At 41.9% G+C, this 21314-nt stretch overlaps 2 protein-coding genes across 8 annotated transcripts in view; both read right to left on the reverse strand.

The window, feature by feature from the left end:
* LOC110485248 lies at positions 1-6207 on the reverse strand. Of its 2 annotated transcripts, none has more exons than XM_036939004.1 (10): positions 6042-6207; positions 4752-4829; positions 4616-4648; positions 4308-4394; positions 3634-3731; positions 2769-3058; positions 1892-2020; positions 1584-1679; positions 1391-1465; positions 1-775 (listed from the first exon to the last, which is right to left on the reverse strand). In XM_036939004.1, the coding sequence occupies exons 1-10, from the start codon at positions 6102-6104 to the stop codon at positions 633-635; spliced, it is 1092 nt and encodes a 363-aa protein (XP_036794899.1). In that variant the 5' UTR covers positions 6105-6207; the 3' UTR covers positions 1-632. The 2 variants fall into 2 exon arrangements, with proteins under 2 accessions (XP_036794899.1, XP_021411981.2); XM_021556306.2 differs by having other exon boundaries at positions 1-778; positions 6042-6206.
* A 425-nt stretch (positions 6208-6632) lies between these two features.
* The window catches only part of LOC110537856 (mitochondrial Rho GTPase 1-A), a 36103-nt gene continuing 21421 nt past the window's right edge, over positions 6633-21314 (reverse strand). Inside the window, exons 18-20 of one of the 6 annotated variants that reach the window (XM_036939005.1) lie at positions 16716-16838; positions 10048-10179; positions 6633-7934 (exon numbers count right to left, since the gene is read on the reverse strand). In XM_036939005.1, coding sequence (XP_036794900.1) covers positions 7817-7934; positions 10048-10179; positions 16716-16838 — 373 coding nt within the window. In that variant the 3' untranslated portion in view covers positions 6633-7816. Of the gene's footprint in view, positions 7935-10047; positions 11095-11331; positions 11484-16715; positions 16839-21314 lie in introns of those variants that run through there. The other 5 variants (XR_005035182.1, XM_036939006.1, XR_005035183.1 and 2 more) reach the window with 5 other exon arrangements.

A 21314-nucleotide genomic window follows, 5' to 3' on the forward strand; every position in this document is an offset into this window, starting at 1 on the left:
GGTTGATGGTAGCTGAAGGCTGGGACTAAAAACAAACAGAAGATAACTAATGTAAAATATATTTTCTATTAAAGGTATGTAGTATGTATAACCTGGAAGTGGAAGCCTAAGTATTGTTGGGTTAGGGGAACATAATAAAGAAGTCAAATCTATTTCATTTGTTTACTCCAATTAAGGGAGGGGTGGTAGGGTGAGGGGAACATAATAAAGAAGCTAAATATATTTAAAATGTATATATATTTAAATAATATATACTCTATATATTTACAAAAAATATACATGTGTGATTGGAAATGATGCCACAATGTATCTGCAGTATTAAATCTGATCTACCTTCTAAAAAAGAAGGATAGGGTCTGCCTGAATACTATAGTACCTCTCTCCTGACATTATATACTAAGTGGAACACTTTGACAGTATAAAGTTAGTTATTTAATATGGTATTTCCTTGACAGTAGATTGTATTAAAAGAGAAGTCAATAGAATAGAATATCATGACAAATGAGATTTTTTTTTCATAAAATGTAAACATATTTAAATCTCTAACAGAATGCGTCAAGCTTTATAGAACAATTTGAATGAGGAAAACTCATTCAGTCTATATTATCCAGAGTCTATACTATATACCAGTCCTAAGAGCCATGACGAGCCAGCCCGTAGGTCTCCACAGTAGAAGCACCTGTTATCCAGCCCACCGTCCCTCCACCCAGACTGGCCATCATGTCATCCAGGAGGCCCCTGTCCTCCACCAGTATCTCACCTCCAGGGTAAGGCTCTGCTATGAGAGTGAGGGATAAAGACGTGTGTGTTTTTGTTAATACTGATGATGAGTCTGGTTAGGATTTTCATGGGGTAGATAGGGGGGAAATAGTGGCTACTTTACTTCTGGTTCTACACATTCCTTTAAATAAAAGTATACCATTCTCAGGATATGTTAGGGATCTATTCAATCCGTATCGCGGGAGTTCAGCCTCACAGCGTGATTTACATTTAAAGGCAATGTTTCTTTCTTAGCGGAGACTGCATATGTCGGCTCAACTGTCTAAGGCACTGCATCTCAGTGCAAGAGGCGTCACTGAAGTCCCTGGTTTGAATCCAGGCTGTATCACATCTGGCCGTGATTGGGAGTCCCATAGGGCGGTGCACAATTAGCCAAGCGTCGTCCGGGTTTGGCCGGGGTAGACCGTCATTGTAAATAAGAATTTGTTCTTAACTGACTTGCCTGGTTAAATAAAGGATAAATAGAAACTAAAACGGTAAATGACCTTTACACCGTGCTATTCAAGGATATAGATTGAAAGGGCCCTTATATTTGTGTGTCTATAAAATTAGCAGAAAACAGAAATGTATGAAAAGGGAATTAGAACTAGAACGCTGCTGTCATACTCACCAAGTGTGTGTTCAGACATTTTCCTCATTAGGGAACTGGGGACGTCATAGATGCTCTCTGTCATCTCGCTATAATCTGAGATAGAACATGAAAATAAACCCAAATACACTTTAATTTGCTGGTAAACAAATGAAAAATATTGAATTAATTTAAAACCCAATCAATTGAAAAATAAACATTTTCATAATCTCACCATGGCGGTCACTTGCCCTCCTATTGGACAGTGGGAAGTCATAGAGGTCCTCTCCATCAGTCAAGTCTTCATCTGATTGGTTGATGTGATACTCAGCTACAGAGGAAATGGCAGGTAGGTTTTTGGTCATTTATCAAACACAGACCATTAACATAAGTCATTATCATGTAATATGATGATATCTACTTGTATTTTATATCCTATACAGTGGTCTCCATAATGGAAGAATTTATGACATTTATGATGGATAATTTATTGATTTATGACATATAACAACACACTGATGTGACCATGAGGGTAGTACTCACAGTTCCGGGGGGCTGGTAGAATGTCATACTGATCCTCTTCCTCCTTACACTCTTCCTCCTCTTCTTCATCTCTCTCCTCCTCACATCTCCTTCTAAATCTATGGACACTGTCTTCATCCTCCTCTCCATCTGAAATTACAGTGAAAAGATGTTGCCATATTTCAGAGCTGAAGATACAGCTTGGCTCCCTGTTAAGGGAATTTGATCAATAATGACTAATTATGTATACATTTCAATCAGGACTGACTAATCAGAATACTATTATGTTACTGTATATGTATGAATGTTCTTTTAATCCTAGTACTGAATATAATGTGTGTAAATATAATCAAGAATAAGAACAACGACTGTCTGTTCATTGGTAGAAATGAATGAACTATATCGCCAGACTGGCTAGAATGCTTATCTACACAGGCTGACCTTGGCTCTAGACGATGTGGGAAGGCTTGAGAACTATACAGCCTTTGTACCAGTGTCAAGAAGAGACGGAACAGTTTAGAAAACGCTGATGTCATTTTCAGTTTATAACCTGTGATAAAATGTATCATGGGCAGTACTCTCGAGAATAAACACAGCTGGTTGATTTCAAAGACTGGTCTCTGTCCATTTTATACAAATAAGGGTCTTACAAATTCTTATGAATTGACAGAGTGTTTAATTTTAATTGGGTATTAAAACATAGAGGAATTTAATTCCTGTAACACTCCCCACCTCACCACCAAAGCATTAAATGCCACAACGTGCCCATTTCCTCTTTCCACTAGACAACCAAACCATTGATTCCCTCCAACTGCTTGGCACAGCAAATGTGAATGAAAAAACAAACACATTTCCACTTAAGTTTGCTGAGTTTACAGAGGATTGATGCTCTACTTACAATGTGAGATGGTGTTCTGGTATATGGCTTCCTCATTACTGGGCTCATCAGTGAGGGAGAGAGAGAGGGTAGCCCTGTGCCCCAGATTTTGGTCAGGGGTGAGGGGGCCAGAGAGGCACTGGGTAATCCTGTGTCCCTGGTTTAGGTCTTGGTCAGGGGTGGAGGGGTTGAGGGGTGCATAGAGGGGTCGATGAACCCCCAGTGGTTCCATCATGCTGTCACATTCTGAGCTGTTATAGGTGCTGAAGCGACCTCTGGCCTTCAGGTCATCAGACCTCACATCCTGCTGTCTGGAGACAAAACAGATGGACAGGCAACACTCAAATGGACAGAAATAAAACTGTTCCCCACTATATTTTATTAAACCAACATTTTTGCAGATAATGCATTCCAAGGCACTCAAATGCTGACCAGGAATACATAAAGCATTATCTTAGACAGCTGTTGCATAGGCTCTGTCTGCCACTGGAGGCTGCTGAGGGAAGGACGGCTCATAATAATGGCTGGAACGCAAACCATGTGTTTGATACCATTCCACAAATTCCACTCCGGCCATTACCACGAGCCCGTCCTCCACAATGAAGGTGGCACCAACCTCCTGTGCTGTCTGCATAGCAAATCCTCCCATATCTATATAGTAGTTTCAGGCTTCAAATACACCTGCACAGATTTCATCTATTCTAGCACTGTGATTGTTACAAACAGTTATTTTTTAAGGTTTAACTTACGATGCTCATAGGTTATTTAGCCTAATTTGAATGAACCTTTTGGAAGTCGTTCTAGGTATGAGCTCCTGATAAATTACTAGTGTAATGTAATGACAAACAGTGCAGTAGTGTCTCAATAATCCTGAGCTTTCTGTTACCGTATGCAGCCTGGGTCTGTACCCCCTGGGCCTGAGAGATGCATGGCCCTCCACAGCTGGCCAATCCACTCCCTCCTCAGATCCCCTGTCTCTGCAGACTGCAGACACATGGTCAGGGGGTAGCAGGGATGCATTTAGTACATTGTTACAGTCTGAGTTAAAAAGATCATCCTTAGTTGTTAGAGGAAGTGTTAAATGACTTTAAGCAATCCAAGTACTGTAGAACACAGCTGGGTACTAGTTAGCCTAGTGGTTAAGAGTGTTGGGTTAATAACCAAAAGGTCTCTGGTTCTATTCCCCAAGATGACTAGGTCCAACATCTAGGTGTGAAGCACCTATAACCCTAGTTGCTCTGGATAAGAGTGTCTGCTAAATGACTCAAACGTAAACAGCTGATAAAATGTTTTAATACAGTTGAATTTATCTTTCTCAACAATGGACAGCTTCTTCACCTGCTACTTTCATTTGGGAAATTCCCATCAGTGAGTATGAAGTGACAGTAACAGACCACATCCTGAAACCACATGTTAAACCTACACAGGCATCGGCGCCCACACGGTTCTGTAATGACACTAGTAACAGACCACATCCTGAAACAACAGGGCAGCCTGCACAGCCCACACCACACGGTTCTGTACACCTGAAGTGGGAGTGGAGCTGTCTGTGTGACTCACCAGTACTTTCCTCTTCCCATTCTTCATGGTGATTTCAAACACGTAGTGCTTACGCTTCTCCCTCTGGATCTCACGCACAGACTGCACCTGACCCAACAACAACACTTCTATTTCAGACATAAACTGCTATACATACTTGTAAATAGTATACTATTAAGCAGCTGTAACTAGGGCATATGGAATAGTGGGTAATGTTCATTGAACACAAGGGAAAGTAAAACGAAGTCCAGGACAATTGTTCCTGTCTGTCCGGCTAGAAGGACCAGGAAGGCTTTCAGACCAAATCAAATCAAATCAGTTTGACTTACAGTGTAGATGTAGTACAGGCCTCTTAGGTGTGACTGTGGGGGACAGAGAAGATCAGAAGACTATTACTACTTTGAACAGTGTAAATAACATTCAACTTCCCCTGAAAACGTTGGACTTCTCACAGCTGATACTCACAGCACTCCCATGTTTCTTAGTGAAGAAGAATAATGTTGTGTTTTGGAGCCTGAACCAATAGGTTGACCACTTCATTTTCTAAAAGAGAAAAAACACAGACTCAGTGTCCCTCCAGACTCAGTGTCCCTCCAGACTCAGTGTCCCTCCAGACTCAGTGTCCCTCCAGATAGTGAAGAATTGATTCTGGATACAAACCATGACTGACTGGCAATAACAGAGTAAAACACAGACTCAGTGTCCCTACAGACTCAGTGTCCCTCCAGACTCAGTGTCCCTCCAGATAGTGAAGAATTGATTCTGGATACAAACCATGACTGACTGGCAATAACAGAGTAAAACACAGACTCAGTGTCCCTCCAGACTCAGTGTCCCTCCAGACTCATTGTCCCTCCAGACTCAGTGTCCCTCCAGACTCAGTGTCCCTCCAGACTCATTGTCCCTCCAGACTCAGTGTCCCTCCAGACTCATTGTCCCTCCAGACTCAGTGTCCCTCCAGACTCATTGTCCCTCCAGACTCAGTGTCCCTCCAGACTCAGTGTCCCTCCAGACTCAGTGTCCCTACAGACTCATTGTCCCTACAGACTCAGTGTCCCTCCAGACTCAGTGTCCCTCCAGATAGTGAAGACTTGATTCTGGATACAAACCATGACTGACTGGCAATAACAGAGTAAAACACAGACTCAGTGTCCCTCCAGACTCAGTGTCCCTCCAGACTCAGTGTCCCTCCAGACTCAGTGTCCCTACAGACTCAGTGTCCCTACAGACTCATTGTCCCTCCAGACTCAGTGTCCCTCCAGATAGTGAAGACTTGATTCTGGATACAAACCATGACTGACTGGCAATAACAGAGTAAAACACAGACTCAGTGTCCCTCCAGACTCAGTGACCCTCCAGACTCAGTGTCCCTACAGACTCATTGTCCCTCCAGACTCAGTGTCCCTCCAGACTCAGTGTCCCTCCAGATAGTGAAGACTTGATTCTGGATACAAACCATGACTGACTGGCAATAACAGAGTAAAACACAGTAGTATGGAATATATTGGCATATATAGAAAGCAGTTGACAAAAATATTGGAAAAGTGATCACTTGTAAGTATTCATCAACACATCAAATCAAATGTTATTGGTCACATACACGTGGCTAGCAGGTGTTAATTTGAGTGTAGCGAAATGCTTGTGCTTCTAGTTCAGACAGTGCAGTAATCTAACAATTCCCCAACAACTACCAAGTAAACTGAGTCCAGTAATTGAGCTGTTGATGTGACAATTATTTCTACATATTTGTCTTACCATTGTATCTTTCCTTTTCTTCAGGAAGCCCTCGAAAAGCAGCTGTTGCCTCTCCGTTGACATCGTTTCAGAAGTTAACACTTATACTAAATCCTGTTATTAGTTCTTGTTCAGTATCACTAGTCGATGTGTGACTTCCCCCTTTCACTGAGAACTGGGATATCACTGGCTTCATCACCTGCACACTTCTCCATTCTGACCCACAAAATGCTTGTTTGTCCCCATGTTTGTCTTCAATCACTCGGTATAGAAACGTATGGGATATTAAGGTCAAGTTGACGTTGACTGTGTGTGGTGAACTATACGCGCCTGCCTAGCCATTATACGTACCCACATTTCAGGTGTTTGTCCACTGAGAATTTTGAGCTCAATGAAGAGTACATTATTCTTCAAAGGATTCAATGTTAGTAAAAGCAGGCTACACTTCGTGACATGTTGTACAATGAAAATGTAAGTATGGTGGATTTGAAGAAATCAGATGACTCCAACATTTACACACTGTTCTGACACTGCTAAAAGATAGGGAATAGTTTGAGGGGGGATAATGTGTATGTTATATGAATGTATCAAATCACATTGCAGACACCTGTATCAGATCACACAGTTCTTTATTGTAAATGTTGGAAAAGTCAATGAGAATAAACAGTTCCGTCCATGGTCCAAGGAGGGAGTCAGAGGTGCACTGCATGGCTGTTAATAACATAGTGTAACCTGGAGGCATAACAGTGGAACAGACCAATAGAATCATAATATGAAAAATACAAATAAAACAAGTTGAGGAAGAAGCAGTCATGATAATGTTGTAGTCTTTTGTCTTTCAGAGTAAGTGAATGATGGATGTCATTATTAATAACGGCTTTGATAATACTAGATATACAAAAACACATGGGAAATGAACGCATTATCCTCTTGAAGTGCGTCTGTTTCATGCGATGCTGAACAAACCATTCCAAACTGATAAACCAAATAAAACAGGTTAATAAATTAATAGCAATTGAAACGCGTGCACGAAACCCATGACCTTTTCAACGTTACAAATGGCTTTGACTTTGCAGCTCTTCCTGTAGGCTCACTGTTGAGGTGTTACAGAACTGAATGCTTTGATCCTGGCAAGCTTTGTTCACGCCGTAATCTAGTTGGGTATTTCTCTAAGTACCCGAGCAAATATATATATTTATATATACACACACATCTATAAACAAATATTTTCAGTCCCTTTTGTAGTGAGTTGTATGCGGCTGCCTTCTTTGCTTTCTCCTGGGCTCTGGGGGTCAAACCAGCTAGCTATAATACTGACCTGAGAAAAAAGGCCGGGTTCTACACAGATTTAAAAACAACCAGCAACTACTACTGTCTGACCTGGAGAAGAAAATAGCCCAAGACTAGACCAGATCACACGATACCAGAATGCCTGCAGTAGATTGATTAGATGGTGTTCAAAAAACAATGTGAGTTTGTGGTGACATTTTTTTCCCCCGAAGAAAAACAAAAAACAGTTGATGACAAGTTTTTTTCTCTGTTTCAAATATATAAAATCAATCTATGGTTTCTCCGGTTTGTTCCTTCTCCGGTAGGGTGGATGTGGGATCAGGGCTGGTTCAGATGGGCTGGAAGTTCCGCTTCATTCAGTAGTTGTCTCTTTTTTGGGGAAGGGGAGCAGAGGATTGTGGGATGTTGGAGGTCATGTTTTCTTTCAGGGAGGGGGTGAGGGGTCAAAGGGCAGAGACTAGGCGGTGGGGGGGCGGGTCATCTCATGCATCCTGTGTCTGTCTTGATCATCGTTGTTTGAGGATAGCTCTGTACATAGCGAAGCCCAGGACTGCAAACACAGTTGCCCCCACGCTTGCCCTTAGCCAAAACGTAGAGCTCTTCAGGTCTGCCTGAGCCATGTGCCTGAGAAGAGGGGGGAGAAAGAGAGGGAGTGGGGGGATAAAGAAATGAATACAACAATACAGCCTCGTTTCCAAATCACATGAGGACATGTTGACAAATTACAAACCAAAGTTATGTTCTCTGAGCTTCCTAAACAAATCTCTACAAAAACAGAGGTACAGTCCAACTGTTCGATAGTACCAATGTTGTAGAACCAATACAACCTCTTTACATGAGGTTGTCTTCTGAAAATGAGATAGTATATCCTGTTTAACCAGGCTATCACAGACTAGCTCATTTTCAGAAGACAGCCTAGTTAAACGGTCTTCTGAAAATGAGCTAGTCTGTGATAGCCTGGTTAAACCAGACTGAATGCTGCGCACACCATTGTTTCACTTCCCTAGAATGGGGAGTTCAGCGTTCAGGCTAGTTTAACCAGGCTAAGTCTGTGATGCGAGCAGTACCGCATACACTAACATGTGAGTGGCTGTTACTGGAACATTAAATTTGTTTGGTCAATCTGACAATAACTCCTATTTATTGGGTGAAACCTCAAAGGCGAGGAAAGTATTGGCTATGGACAGAAAGAGTGAGGGATGCGGAGGAGGTTCTGCTTGGGAAACAGAAACAAGACAAAAGCCCTAAGTCCGGGTCACATTCAATAGGTACACGAGGTGGAAATGAACAAGCATTTTGACTGTACTGATTTAATATAGTGCCTCAGTTTCTAGGTCCACTGAGCACAACCCTGGCTATAACATACAGTACCAACAGTATGAGACAACAACATGGAGGGAAGACAGGAGGCTGAGAGGGGAGGGGGAGGGGGAGAAGGAGAGGGGAGGGGGAGAAGGAGAGGGGAGGGGGAGAAGGAGAGGGGAGGGGGAGAGGCTCTAGAAGCGAGAGGAATTTCTGAAGTGCAGAGGTTAGCAGAAAGCTCTAACTTATAAATTGCCAAACACACAATCTCGTGTTCACACTCACATTCTCTCCCTCTCACACACACACACTCTCTCTCACACACACTCACACACAGCTCAACAACCCATTAATCTTCACAGTGATATCTGACACAGCAGCAGAAACCCTAACCCATTCAAGCAGGTTTAGCAGGAAGAGTCCATTAGATAGACAACTGCCATCCTGCTTAACTATGACCTGTACCTCAGAGGAAGAGAAATACCTTCCTCCCACCAGCATACTGCACAACAAAGCTTATTCAGCAAGCAGCCACACACAAACCAGACCAACCAGCTATTTGTAGGACTAAGACATTGACCTTCAAAAGTAATGATAGATGCCCATTAAAAAGGTAGTCAGTGAGTTCCATCAGGTACACTGGGTGAAAACAGATCAAAGGCTGGTGTTTATTAAAGGTTGAGGCCAAAGTACTTAGATGTAGCTCGTTATGTCTGTAGCCTTCATTATAATCTCCTCTTCATATAATAAGGGAGGCTACAGCAATCTCCTCCCCTAACAGTGCTTGCCGTTGCCACATCAACGTCCACCATACCTGCATCTACCCAGCCAGTGACAAACAGCTGTCCCTTAGCCCCCAGTTTGTCAGATGCTGTGTTTTACCTGGCCTGGGGCCCATAAGACTAGACAGAAGACTCCATGCTGTGTTTTACCTGGCCTGGGGCCCATAGGACTAGACAGAAGACTCCATGCTGTGTTTTTACCTGGCCTGGGGCCCATAGGGCTGGACAGAAGACTCCATGCTGTGTTCTACCTGGCCTGGGGCCCATAAGACTAGACAGAAGACTCCATGCTGTGTTTTTACCTGGCCTGGGGCCCATAAGACTAGACAGAAGACTCCATGCTGTGTTTTACCTGGCCTGGGGCCCATAGGACTAGACAGAAAACTCCATGCTGTGTTTTACCTGGCCTGGGGCCCATAGGGCTGGACAGAAGACTCCATGCTGTGTTTTACCTGGCCTGGGGCCCATAGGACTAGACAGAAGACGCCATGCTGTGTTTTACCTGGCCTGGGGCCCATAGGACTAGACAGAAGACTCCATGCTTTGTTTTACCAGGCCTGGGGCCCATAGGGCTGGACAGAAGACTCCATGCTGTGTTTTACCTGGCCTGGGGCCCATAGGACTAGACAGAAGACTCCATGCTGTGTTTTTACCTGGCCTGGGGCCCATAGGGCTGGACAGAAGACTCCATGTAGATAGACTCCTCTACATTACTGATGGCGTGAACCTGCTGGATCAGACTGCACTCCTCGTCAGCCAACAGATAGGCTCCAACATCATGTAACCTTGTGTACACACACACACACACACGTGCACACAGTAGGGCAGTTCAACGCCAACCCCACACACAACGGGACATGACAACACCGCAGAACTCACCCCACAGCACACCACACCTGGTCACACAACACACCTGGTCACACAACACACCTGGTCACACACCACACCTGGTCACACACCACACCAGGTCACACACACCACACCTTGCAGCTAAAGAATCTTGTCCAATGCGGTGGCTGAGTTGGCAAAATGCCAGCCAAAAAGAAGACAGGCTTCAATCATAAGATTGATGAAGATACAGGGTTAGAAAATACTTTACATTCAGTTTGTTCTCCGAATTTGTTGAAATAGGCTACTTTGAGTCATTACATGAGATATATATATATATATCTGAGGTAAACCAAAAACAGCGAAGATTCAAACCAATTAGGTGTTAAATACTATAGTATCTCAGCTAGTCAATGTGGTGTGACCGCCTTCAATAACTTCTGTATTAGTGGCTTACCCTTTCTGGTGCGTTAATTCTCTTCTCCCAAGGTTAAACAGGCATTGACAAAGGAGTTAGCATGTAACACAATCGTGTTATAACAGGCATGCCTGGGTCCCCAGAAACCATTGTAAACTTACTAGGAACCATTGTAACCCTCCCAAACCATAGCAATACATACAGTAATCTACACTCTCACACATCACACACTCTATTGTACAAGCATATACAAGCACAATGAAATGTCAACCCTTCAATGGTGAGCCACCACAAGCCATCCAAACCCTGCACATCATAAACCACACGCACTCAAACCCCAAGCACTAGGCTAGTTCCCATACTTCCCAATGCTCAAAACAGACTGCTGATTTGAGTGGAGCCTATGCATAGCCGTCCATAGGGGGGCAGTGGTGAGCTGAAGACCAAGGCAAGCCTATTGGAAGATGAGACAGACAGCGTCTAGACCAGGCCAACTCCAGTCCCCGGGGTCTGATTGGTGGCACACTTTTTCCCCAGTCCCAGCTAACACACCCGACTCCAATAATCACATAATCATGATCTTCAGTTTACAATGCAATTAGTTTCAATCAGCTGTGTTTGCTAGGGATGGGGGGGGGGGAGTGACACCAGTCAGGCCCCCGAGGACTGGAATTGCCGAGACAGACATACAGCGTCGAGACAGACGGACAGACAGCGTCGAGACAGACAGACAGCGTCGAGACAGACAGACAGACCAGACAGACAGGTGCATGCAACTAACAAGAAGTAAACACATGCAACAGTAACAGAAAGAGGGGCAGCCAAAAACGTGTGTATGAACACCTATAGGATGAAAACAAGACAACGGAAACACAATGAAATTACATGTGATCCATACAGTGTAAAATCACTTTGTGGAAGAAAAACATTTGTTGTTATACAAATTAAAATGTTTTTGTTAGTAAAAAAATAAAGTTTCAACCACAAGAGAAGCAGAATTGTAAAGAAGATCTTATAGAAGTCTTATAAACTGTGTAGATGAATTAGGTTGTGATAACACTAGGGCTGCAGTATGTGCCACGTTTGAGAATGAATTTAGGGCCTAACATAGGACCTTATATAGACTAACTGTATCTTGTGGGTGTAAACTTAAGAAGTGAGAATCACTCAACAACCAATCAAACTGAAATCATCATAGAAATCAAACCATGCACATCTCTGGCGGTGGAAACGGTCAACTAAAAAAGATAGACATTTAGAAAATGCCATTTGAAGCAAATATTAACATCTACTTTCGTGAAGAGGAGAATAACCAGCCAGTCAACCCAAGCTGACTTCTATGAGGCTTTCAGTTTCACCAACAGCTTCAGTGGGGCGAAATGTAACCAAAACAGAAAGATCTGCAAGGTGACGTTTCTCCCTCACTCACTATGTAAAGTAGTCTTTAGTACAGATTTACGGTTTGCATATCCACTTAACATGATAGAAACACCATTCTTAAACGAAATGGCCAAGTTGGCTTCAACATCCACTTGTATGCTCAACTCTCCAAAGATCAATGACTTGCCAATAACTTCGACATTTTTTATATCTTAAAAATCCATGCATTAGTTACTTGATGATAGACTGCACCGTGTTGCTACAGGAGGGTAATCTACCCACAACCCATCGCCAACAGACTGCACACATGCATCTTCAGGTCAGACTGGCTCAAACGGAAAGCAACAACCACACGGTGGGGTCGACCACAACACACGGTTACCTCCCTGGCTAGCACCACAGGTGTTAGATGATGGTGCAGTGTTACCTTACAGTAGACCTATAGTATTATGTTACCTTACAGTAGACCTATAGTATTATGTTACCTTACAGTAGACCTATAGTATTATGTTACCTTACAGCAGACCTATAGTATTATGTTACCTTACAGCAGACCTATAGTATTATGTTACCTTACAGTAGACCTATACTATTCTGTTACCTTACAGTAGACCTATAGTATTATGTTACCTTACAGCAGACCTATAGTATTATGTTACCTTACAGTAGACCTATACTATTATGTTACCTTACAGCAGACCTATAGTATTATGTTACCTTACAGTAGACCTATAGTATTATGATACCTTACAGCAGACCTATAGTATTATGTTACCTTACAGCAGACCTATAGTATTATGTTACCTTACAGTAGACCTATAGTATTATGATACCTTACAGTAGACCTATAGTATTATGTTACCTTACAGTAGACCTATAGTATTATGATACCTTACAGTAGACCTATAGTATTATGTTACCTTACAGCATACCTATAGTATTATGATACCTTACAGTAGACCTATAGTATTCTGTTACCTTACAGCATACCTATAGTATTCTGTTACCTTACAGCAGACCTATACTATTATGTTACCTTACAGCATACCTATAGTATTATGTTACCTTACAGCTGACCTATAGTATTCTGTTACCTTACAGTAGACCTATAGTATTCTGTTACCTTACAGTAGACCTATAGTATTATGATACCTTACAGCATACCTATAGTATTCTGTTACCTTACAGTAGACCTATACTATTATGTTACCTTACAGCATACCTATAGTATTCTGTTACCTTACAGTAGACCTATACTATTATGTTACCTTACAGCATACCTATAGTATTCTGTTACCTTACAGTAGACCTATACTATTATGTTACCTTACAGTAGACCTATAGTATTATGTATGATACCTTACAGCTGACCTATAGTATTATGTATGATACCTTACAGCTGACCTATAGTATTATGATACCTTACAGCTGACCTATAGTATTATGTTACCTTACAGTAGACCTATAGTATTATGTATGATACCTTACAGTAGACCTATAGTATTATGTTACCTTACAGCTGACCTATACCGTCGCCCAGGGGTTCCCAAACTTTTTTACTCTGGGCCCCTTCCAACATCATGTCTATTTCTAAGGGCACAAGCACTGTTCATGACACAAACTGTTCACACCTCTCTTGTTGGTGGAGAGAATTTTGCAAGTTTAAAGCTTATTTCCTGCAATTCTAAAAAAATTGTCATAGTGTTCAAAGAACATTTTGCAGTTTTAAAGCAAATGTTCTTGCAATTCTAAACATTTTGCCATGTCTAATGTATATTTCTGTGATATTTGAGTGGCAAAAAAATTGAACAATATCTATGGGCAAAAAAAACCTAAATAAAAACACATCTGACATGGGCTAGTTGATCTGGATATTTCTGACAAGTTATAAATAGCTCTAAGTTATGCAATGACTAACATGACAAGAGGAACTGATGATGACCTACCCAATATTGAAAATGTACCTTGTGCATTCTACTGTTACAACTTTCAAGAGTAAGTTTAAAGCCGGACTGAGTTCCTTTATTTTTGGATCACTACCTTAGCTACCTACAGTGTCACTACCTACAGTGTTTCCCCAGTATTTATTTAGCCGCGGCGCACCACCACTGCAAAACTGTTGCCGCGGCGCACCACCACTGCTAAACTGTTGCCGCGGCGCACCACCACTGCTAAACTGTTGCCGCGGCGCACCACCACTGCTAAACTGTTGCCGCGGCGCACCACCACTGCTAAACTGTTGCCGCGGCGCACCACCACTGCTAAACTGTTGCCGCGGCGCACCACCACTGCTACACACACACACACACAGTTGAAGTCGGAAGTTTACATACACTTAGGTTGGAGTCATTAAAACTCATTTTTCAACCACTCCACAAGTTCCTTGTTAACAAACTATAGTTTTGACAAGTCGGTTAGGACATCTACTTTGTGCATGACACAAGACATTTTTCCAACAATTGTTTACGTACAGATTATTTCACTTATAATTCACTGTATCACAACTCCAGTGGGTCAGAAGTTTACAGGCACTAAGTTGACTGTGCCTTTAAACAGCTTGGAAAATTCCAGAAAATGATGTCATGGCTTTACAAGCTTCTGATAGGCTAATTGACATAATTTGAGTCAATTGGAGGTGTAGCTGTGGATGTATTTCAAGGCCTACCTTCAAACTCAGTGCCTCTTTGTTTGACACCATGGGAAAATCAAAAGAAATCAGCCAAGACCTCAGAAAAAAAATGGCAGACCTCCACAAGTCTGGTTCACCCTTGGGAGCAATTTCCAAAAGCCTGAATGTACCACGTTCATCTGTGCAAACAATAGTACGCCAGTATAAACACCATGGGACCACGCAGCCATCATACCGCTCAGGAAGGAGACGCATTCTGTCTCCTAGAGATGAACGTACTTTGGTACGAAAAGTGCAAATCAATCCCAGAACAGCAAAGGGCCTTGTGAAGATGCTGGAGGAAACAGGTACAAAAGTATCCACAGTAAAACGAGTCCTATATCAACATAACCTGAAAGGCCGCTCAGCAAGGAAGAAGCCACTGCTCCAAAACCGCCATAAAAAAGCCAGCCTACGGTTTGCAACTGCACATGGGGACAAAGATTGTACTTTTTGGAGAAATGTCCTCTGGTCTGATGAAACAAAAATGGAACTGTTTGGCCATATTGACCATCGCTATGTTTGGAGGAAAAAGGGGGAGGCTTGCAAGCCGAAGAACACCATCCCAACCGTGAAGCACGAGGGTGGCAGCATCATGTTGTGGGGGTGCTTTGCTGCAGGAGGGACCCTTCACAAAATAGATAGCATCATGAGGCAGGAAAATTATGTGGATATATTGAAGCAACATCTCAAGACATCAGCCAGGAAGTTAAAGCTTGGTCGCAAATGGGTCTTCCAAATGAACAATGACCCCAAACATAGTTCCAAAGATATGACAAAATGGCTTAAGGACAACAAAGTCAAGGTATTGGAGTGGCCATCACAAAGCCCTGACCTCAATCCCATAGAAAAAGTGTGTGCGAGCAAAGAGGCCTACAAAGCTGACTCAGTTACACCAGCTCTGTCAGGAGGAATGGGCCAAAATTCACCCAACTTATTTTGGGAAGCTTGTGGAAGGATACCCGAAACGTTTGACCCAAGTTAAAGAATTTAAAAGGTAATGCTACCAAATACTATTTGAGTGTATGTAAACTTCTGACCCACTGGGAATGTGATGAAAGAAATGTGTGATGAATGTGATGAAAGAAATGTGATGAAAGAAAGCTGAAATAAATAATTCTCTCTACTATTATTCTGACATTTCACATTCTTAATAAAGTGGTGATCCTAACTGACCTAAGACATGGAATTTTTACTAGGATTAAATGTCAGGAATTGTGAAAAACTGAGTTTAAATGTATTTGGCTAAGGTGTATGTAACTTCTGACTTCAACTGTATGTATGTATGTACACACACACTTTTTTGAAAAACGCTTTCGGTTTAAACTTAAAAACGACTAAAACCAGACAAAGTTTGTAGAAAAGATAATTGACCTATATTTATTTTATAATATAATCTTTGAGAACTAGAAAATCAACAAAATAAAAGCTTGATCTAATTTTGGAGTACTTTAGGCATGGCTGGATTACCAATCGGGCACATGCCCAGGGGCCCTGATTTGGATACCCATTTATTTTGTTTGAGTATAAGAACACAGAATTAACATTGAGGGGCAACACTGGCTGCATTGGACTGAGCTCTCTTGTTACTGAGCTCTCGTTGTAAGAGAGATCGGGACAGAGAGATGGGGACAGAGAGATGGGGATAGAAGCAGCTTGGACAATCCACTTGATTGAGTTAAAACAAATAAGGAGAGCAAATAAATGGAGTCTTGAAACCTCCTTGTCAACTCTATAGCCGATATGAGTACTTGGAATACAGTCTTATAAACCCACCCATAGAATCATATGAAATTCAATGGAGATGTGCAAATCAGGCCTGGAGATCGAAATAAGATCTCAGAATTTAAACTTTTTTCCAGTTTTCCATTGTGGATATGCAGTGTAAACCTGACTATGAGGAAGCATTGAGGGAGAAGAGGAGAAAAACCTTCACCCATGTTAGAAAGCTAGGGTCTCCCGCCTCATGGGGGAGAGAGAGAGAGAGAGGACGGGCTGTTAAACACTACAGTATTTACAGTATGGACCTGTTCAGAACAACACTGTAGAATTTGGCCTTGATATTTGTCAGTAGCTGGGACCGGAGGATGTTCTGACAGATGCAGAAGGTACACCTGTTGCAGGTACACATGCAGCGGAGCTTGGCGTGGCTGAGGAGACACAATCACAACACACGCACGCACATACAAACACACAAAGATGAAGTCAGATCCACATTAGTACACGTTTCCATGGAAACATCACCGTGGGATGGCAGAACCCTGAAAGACAGACCCTGTTCTAGCACCAGATGGGGGGGCTTGGACTTTGGGTGACTGAGTTATGAAATAAGAACTCCATCACTAACAAAGGCAAAGAAGATTGGTTATTACTTTACTAAGTACTGTAATACAGAGAAAGTGGTAAGAACTAAGTACTGAGCATTATGAAAGTTACATAGCTTGAGGAACATTCTTCACATACATACATACATACATAAATACAGAAGGAGACATGTCCTCTGTAATAACATACAGAAGGAGACATGTCCTCTGTAATAACATACAGAAGGAGACATGTCCTCTGTAATAACATACAGAAGGAGACATGTCCTCTGTAATAACATACAGAAGGAGACATGCCCTCTGTAATAACATACAGAAGGAGACATGTCCTCTGTAATAACATACAGAAGGAGACATGTCCTCTGTAATAACATACAGAAGGAGACATGTCCTCTGTAATAACATACAGAAGGAGACATGCCCTCTGTAATAACATACAGAAGGAGACATGCCCTCTGTAATAACATACAGAAGGAGACATGTCCTCTGTAATAACATACAGAAGGAGACATGCCCTCTGTAATAACATACAGAAGGAGACATGTCCTCTGTAATAACATACAGAAGGAGACATGTCCTCTGTAATAACATACAGAAGGAGACATGTCCTCTGTAATAACATACAGAAGGAGACATGTCCTCTGTAATAACATACAGAAGGAGACATGCCCTCTGTAATAACATACAGAAGGAGACATGTCCTCTGTAATAACATACAGAAGGAGACATGTCCTCTGTAATAACATACAGAAGGAGACATGCCCTCTGTAATAACATACAGAAGGAGACATGTCCTCTGTAATAACATACAGAAGGAGACATGTCCTCTGTAATAACATACAGAAGGAGACATGCCCTCTGTAATAACATACAGAAGGAGACATGTCCTCTGTAATAACATACAGAAGGAGACATGTCCTCTGTAATAACATACAGAAGGAGACATGTCCTCTGTAATAACATACAGAAGGAGACATGCCCTCTGTAATAACATACAGAAGGAGACATGTCCTCTGTAATAACATACAGAAGGAGACATGTCCTCTGTAATAACATACAGAAGGAGACATGTCCTCTGTAATAACATACAGAAGGAGACATGTCCTCTGTAATAACATACAGAAGGAGACATGTCCTCTGTAATAACATACAGAAGGAGACATGTCCTCTGTAATAACATACAGAAGGAGACATGTCCTCTGTAATAACATACACCTTTCATTAGTGGTAATACCACAATCATCCTTAGGTAGAAGAGGGGAAAAGCCACAGAGAATGAAGGAAATAGTGACAAAGTGATGAGAAAGTTCAGGGTAATTCAATAAAAACAGCTAACCCATCTCAGAATCTCCAGATTGACCATTAAAAATACATGGAACTAAACCATTATAATCGTACCTGTTGGCCTGGGTTATATAGCATGAATCACTCTGACCTACAGTCGATCTGCAGCCTGAGACGGTACTGAAACAGTCCGTACCAAATCCCCAACGAACGCAGAATAATAGTAGTGCCCTAACTACATAAAGAACTCTGTTCACTATCAAGAGAGATGTCTGAAACAGTCCGTACCAAATCCCCAACGAACGCAGAATAATAGTAGTACCCTAACTACATAAAGAACTCTGTTCACTATCAAGAGAGATGTCTGAAACAGTCCGTACCAAATCCCCAACGAACGCAGAATAATAGTAGTGCCCTAACTACATAAAGAACTCTGTTCACTATCAAGAGAGATGTCTGAAACAGTCCGTACCAAATCCCCAACGAACGCAGAATAATAGTAGTGCCCTAACTACATAAAGAACTCTGTTCACTATCAAGAGAGATGTCTGAAACAGTCCGTACCAAATCCCCAACGAACGCAGAATAATAGTAGTGCCCTAACTACATAAAGAACTCTGTTCACTATCAAGAGAGATGTCTGAAACAGTCCGTACCAAATCCCCAACGAACGCAGAATAATAGTAGTGCCCTAACTACATAAAGAACTCTGTTCACTATCAAGAGAGATGTCTGAAACAGTCCGTACCAAATCCCCAACGAACGCAGAATAATAGTAGTGCCCTAACTACATAAAGAACTCTGTTCACTATCAAGAGAGATGTCTGAAACAGTCCGTACCAAATCCCCAACGAACGCAGAATAATAGTAGTACCCTAACTACATAAAGAACTCTGTTCACTATCAAGAGAGATGTCTGAAACAGTCCGTACCAAATCCCCAACGAACGCAGAATAATAGTAGTGCCCTAACTACATAAAGAACTCTGTTCACTATCAAGAGAGATGTCTGAAACAGTCCGTACCAAATCCCCAACGAACGCAGAATAATAGTAGTACCCTAACTACATAAAGAACTCTGTTCACTATCAAGAGAGATGTCTGAAACAGTCCGTACCAAATCCCCAACGAACGCAGAATAATAGTAGTACCCTAACTACATAAAGAACTCTGTTCACTATCAAGAGAGATGTCTGAAACAGTCCGTACCAAATCCCCAACGAACGCAGAATAATAGTAGTGCCCTAACTACATAAAGAACTCTGTTCACTATCAAGAGAGATGTCTGAAACAGTCCGTACCAAATCCCCAACGAACGCAGAATAATAGTAGTACCCTAACTACATAAAGAACTCTGTTCACTATCAAGAGAGATGTCTGAAACAGTCCGTACCAAATCCCCAACGAACGCAGAATAATAGTAGTGCCCTAACTACATAAAGAACTCTGTTCACTATCAAGAGAGATGTCTGAAACAGTCCGTACCAAATCCCCAACGCAGAATAATAGTAGTGCCCTAACTACATTAAGAACTCTGTTCACTATCAAGAGAGATGTCTGAAACAGTCCGTACCAAATCCCCAACGAACGCAGAATAATAGTAGTGCCCTAACTACATAAAGAACTCTGTTCACTATCAAGAGAGATGTCTGAAACAGTCCGTACCAAATCCCCAACGAACGCAGAATAATAGTAGTGCCCTAACTACATAAAGAACTCTGTTCACTATCAAGAGAGATGTCTGAAACAGTCCGTACCAAATCCCCAACGAACGCAGAATAATAGTAGTGCCCTAACTACATAAAGAACTCTGTTCACTATCAAGAGAGATGTCTGAAACAGTCCGTACCAAATCCCCAACGAACGCAGAATAATAGTAGTGCCCTAACTACATAAAGAACTCTGTTCACTATCAAGAGAGATGTCTGAAACAGTCCGTACCAAATCCCCAACGAACGCAGAATAATAGTAGTGCCCTAACTACATAAAGAACTCTGTTCACTATCAAGAGAGATGTCTGAAACAGTCCGTACCAAATCCCCAACGAACGCAGAATAATAGTAGTGCCCTAACTACATAAAGAACTCTGTTCACTATCAAGAGAGATGTCTGAAACAGTCCGTACCAAATCCCCAACGAACGCAGAATAATAGTAGTACCCTAACTACATAAAGAACTCTGTTCACTATCAAGAGAGATGTCTGAAACAGTCCGTACCAAATCCCCAACGAACGCAGAATAATAGTAGTGCCCTAACTACATAAAGAACTCTGTTCACTATCAAGAGAGATGTCTGAAACAGTCCGTACCAAATCCCCAACGAACGCAGAATAATAGTAGTGCCCTAACTACATAAAGAACTCTGTTCACTATCAAGAGAGATGTCTGAAACAGTCCGTACCAAATCCCCAACGAACGCAGAATAATAGTAGTGCCCTAACTACATAAAGAACTCTGTTCACTATCAAGAGAGATGTCTGAAACAGTCCGTACCAAATCCCCAACGAACGCAGAATAACAGTAGTGCCCTAACTACATAAAGAACTCTGTTCACTATCAAGAGAGATGTCTGAAACAGTCCGTACCAAATCCCCAACGAACGCAGAATAATAGTAGTACCCTAACTACATAAAGAACTCTGTTCACTATCAAGAGAGATGTCTGAAACAGTCCGTACCAAATCCCCAACGAACGCAGAATAATAGTAGTGCCCTAACTACATAAAGAACTCTGTTCACTATCAAGAGAGATGTCTGAAACAGTCCGTACCAAATCCCCAACGAACGCAGAATAATAGTAGTGCCCTAACTACATAAAGAACTCTGTTCACTATCAAGAGAGATGTCTGAAACAGTCCGTACCAAATCCCCAACGAACGCAGAATAATAGTAGTGCCCTAACTACATAAAGAACTCTGTTCACTATCAAGAGAGATGTCTGAAACAGTCCGTACCAAATCCCCAACGAACGCAGAATAATAGTAGTGCCCTAACTACATAAAGAACTCTGTTCACTATCA

This window comes from Oncorhynchus mykiss, chromosome 12 (genome assembly GCF_013265735.2).
Source record: "Oncorhynchus mykiss isolate Arlee chromosome 12, USDA_OmykA_1.1, whole genome shotgun sequence".
NCBI classification, from domain to species: domain Eukaryota; kingdom Metazoa; phylum Chordata; class Actinopteri; order Salmoniformes; family Salmonidae; genus Oncorhynchus; species Oncorhynchus mykiss.

Excerpts from the sequence above, each read along its gene's own strand:
- LOC110485248 (XM_021556306.2), bottom strand. The coding sequence starts at position 6,104 with ATGTCAACGGAGAGGCAACAGCTGCTTTTCGAGGGCTTCCTGAAGAAA. Across the intron at positions 4,649-4,751 it reads CTAAGAAACATGGGAGTGCT|TCACACCTAAGAGGCCTGTA; the intron begins GTGAGTATCAGC and ends TGTCCCCCACAG. Across the intron at positions 4,395-4,615 it reads GCCTGTACTACATCTACACT|GTGCAGTCTGTGCGTGAGAT; the intron begins GTAAGTCAAACT and ends TTGTTGGGTCAG.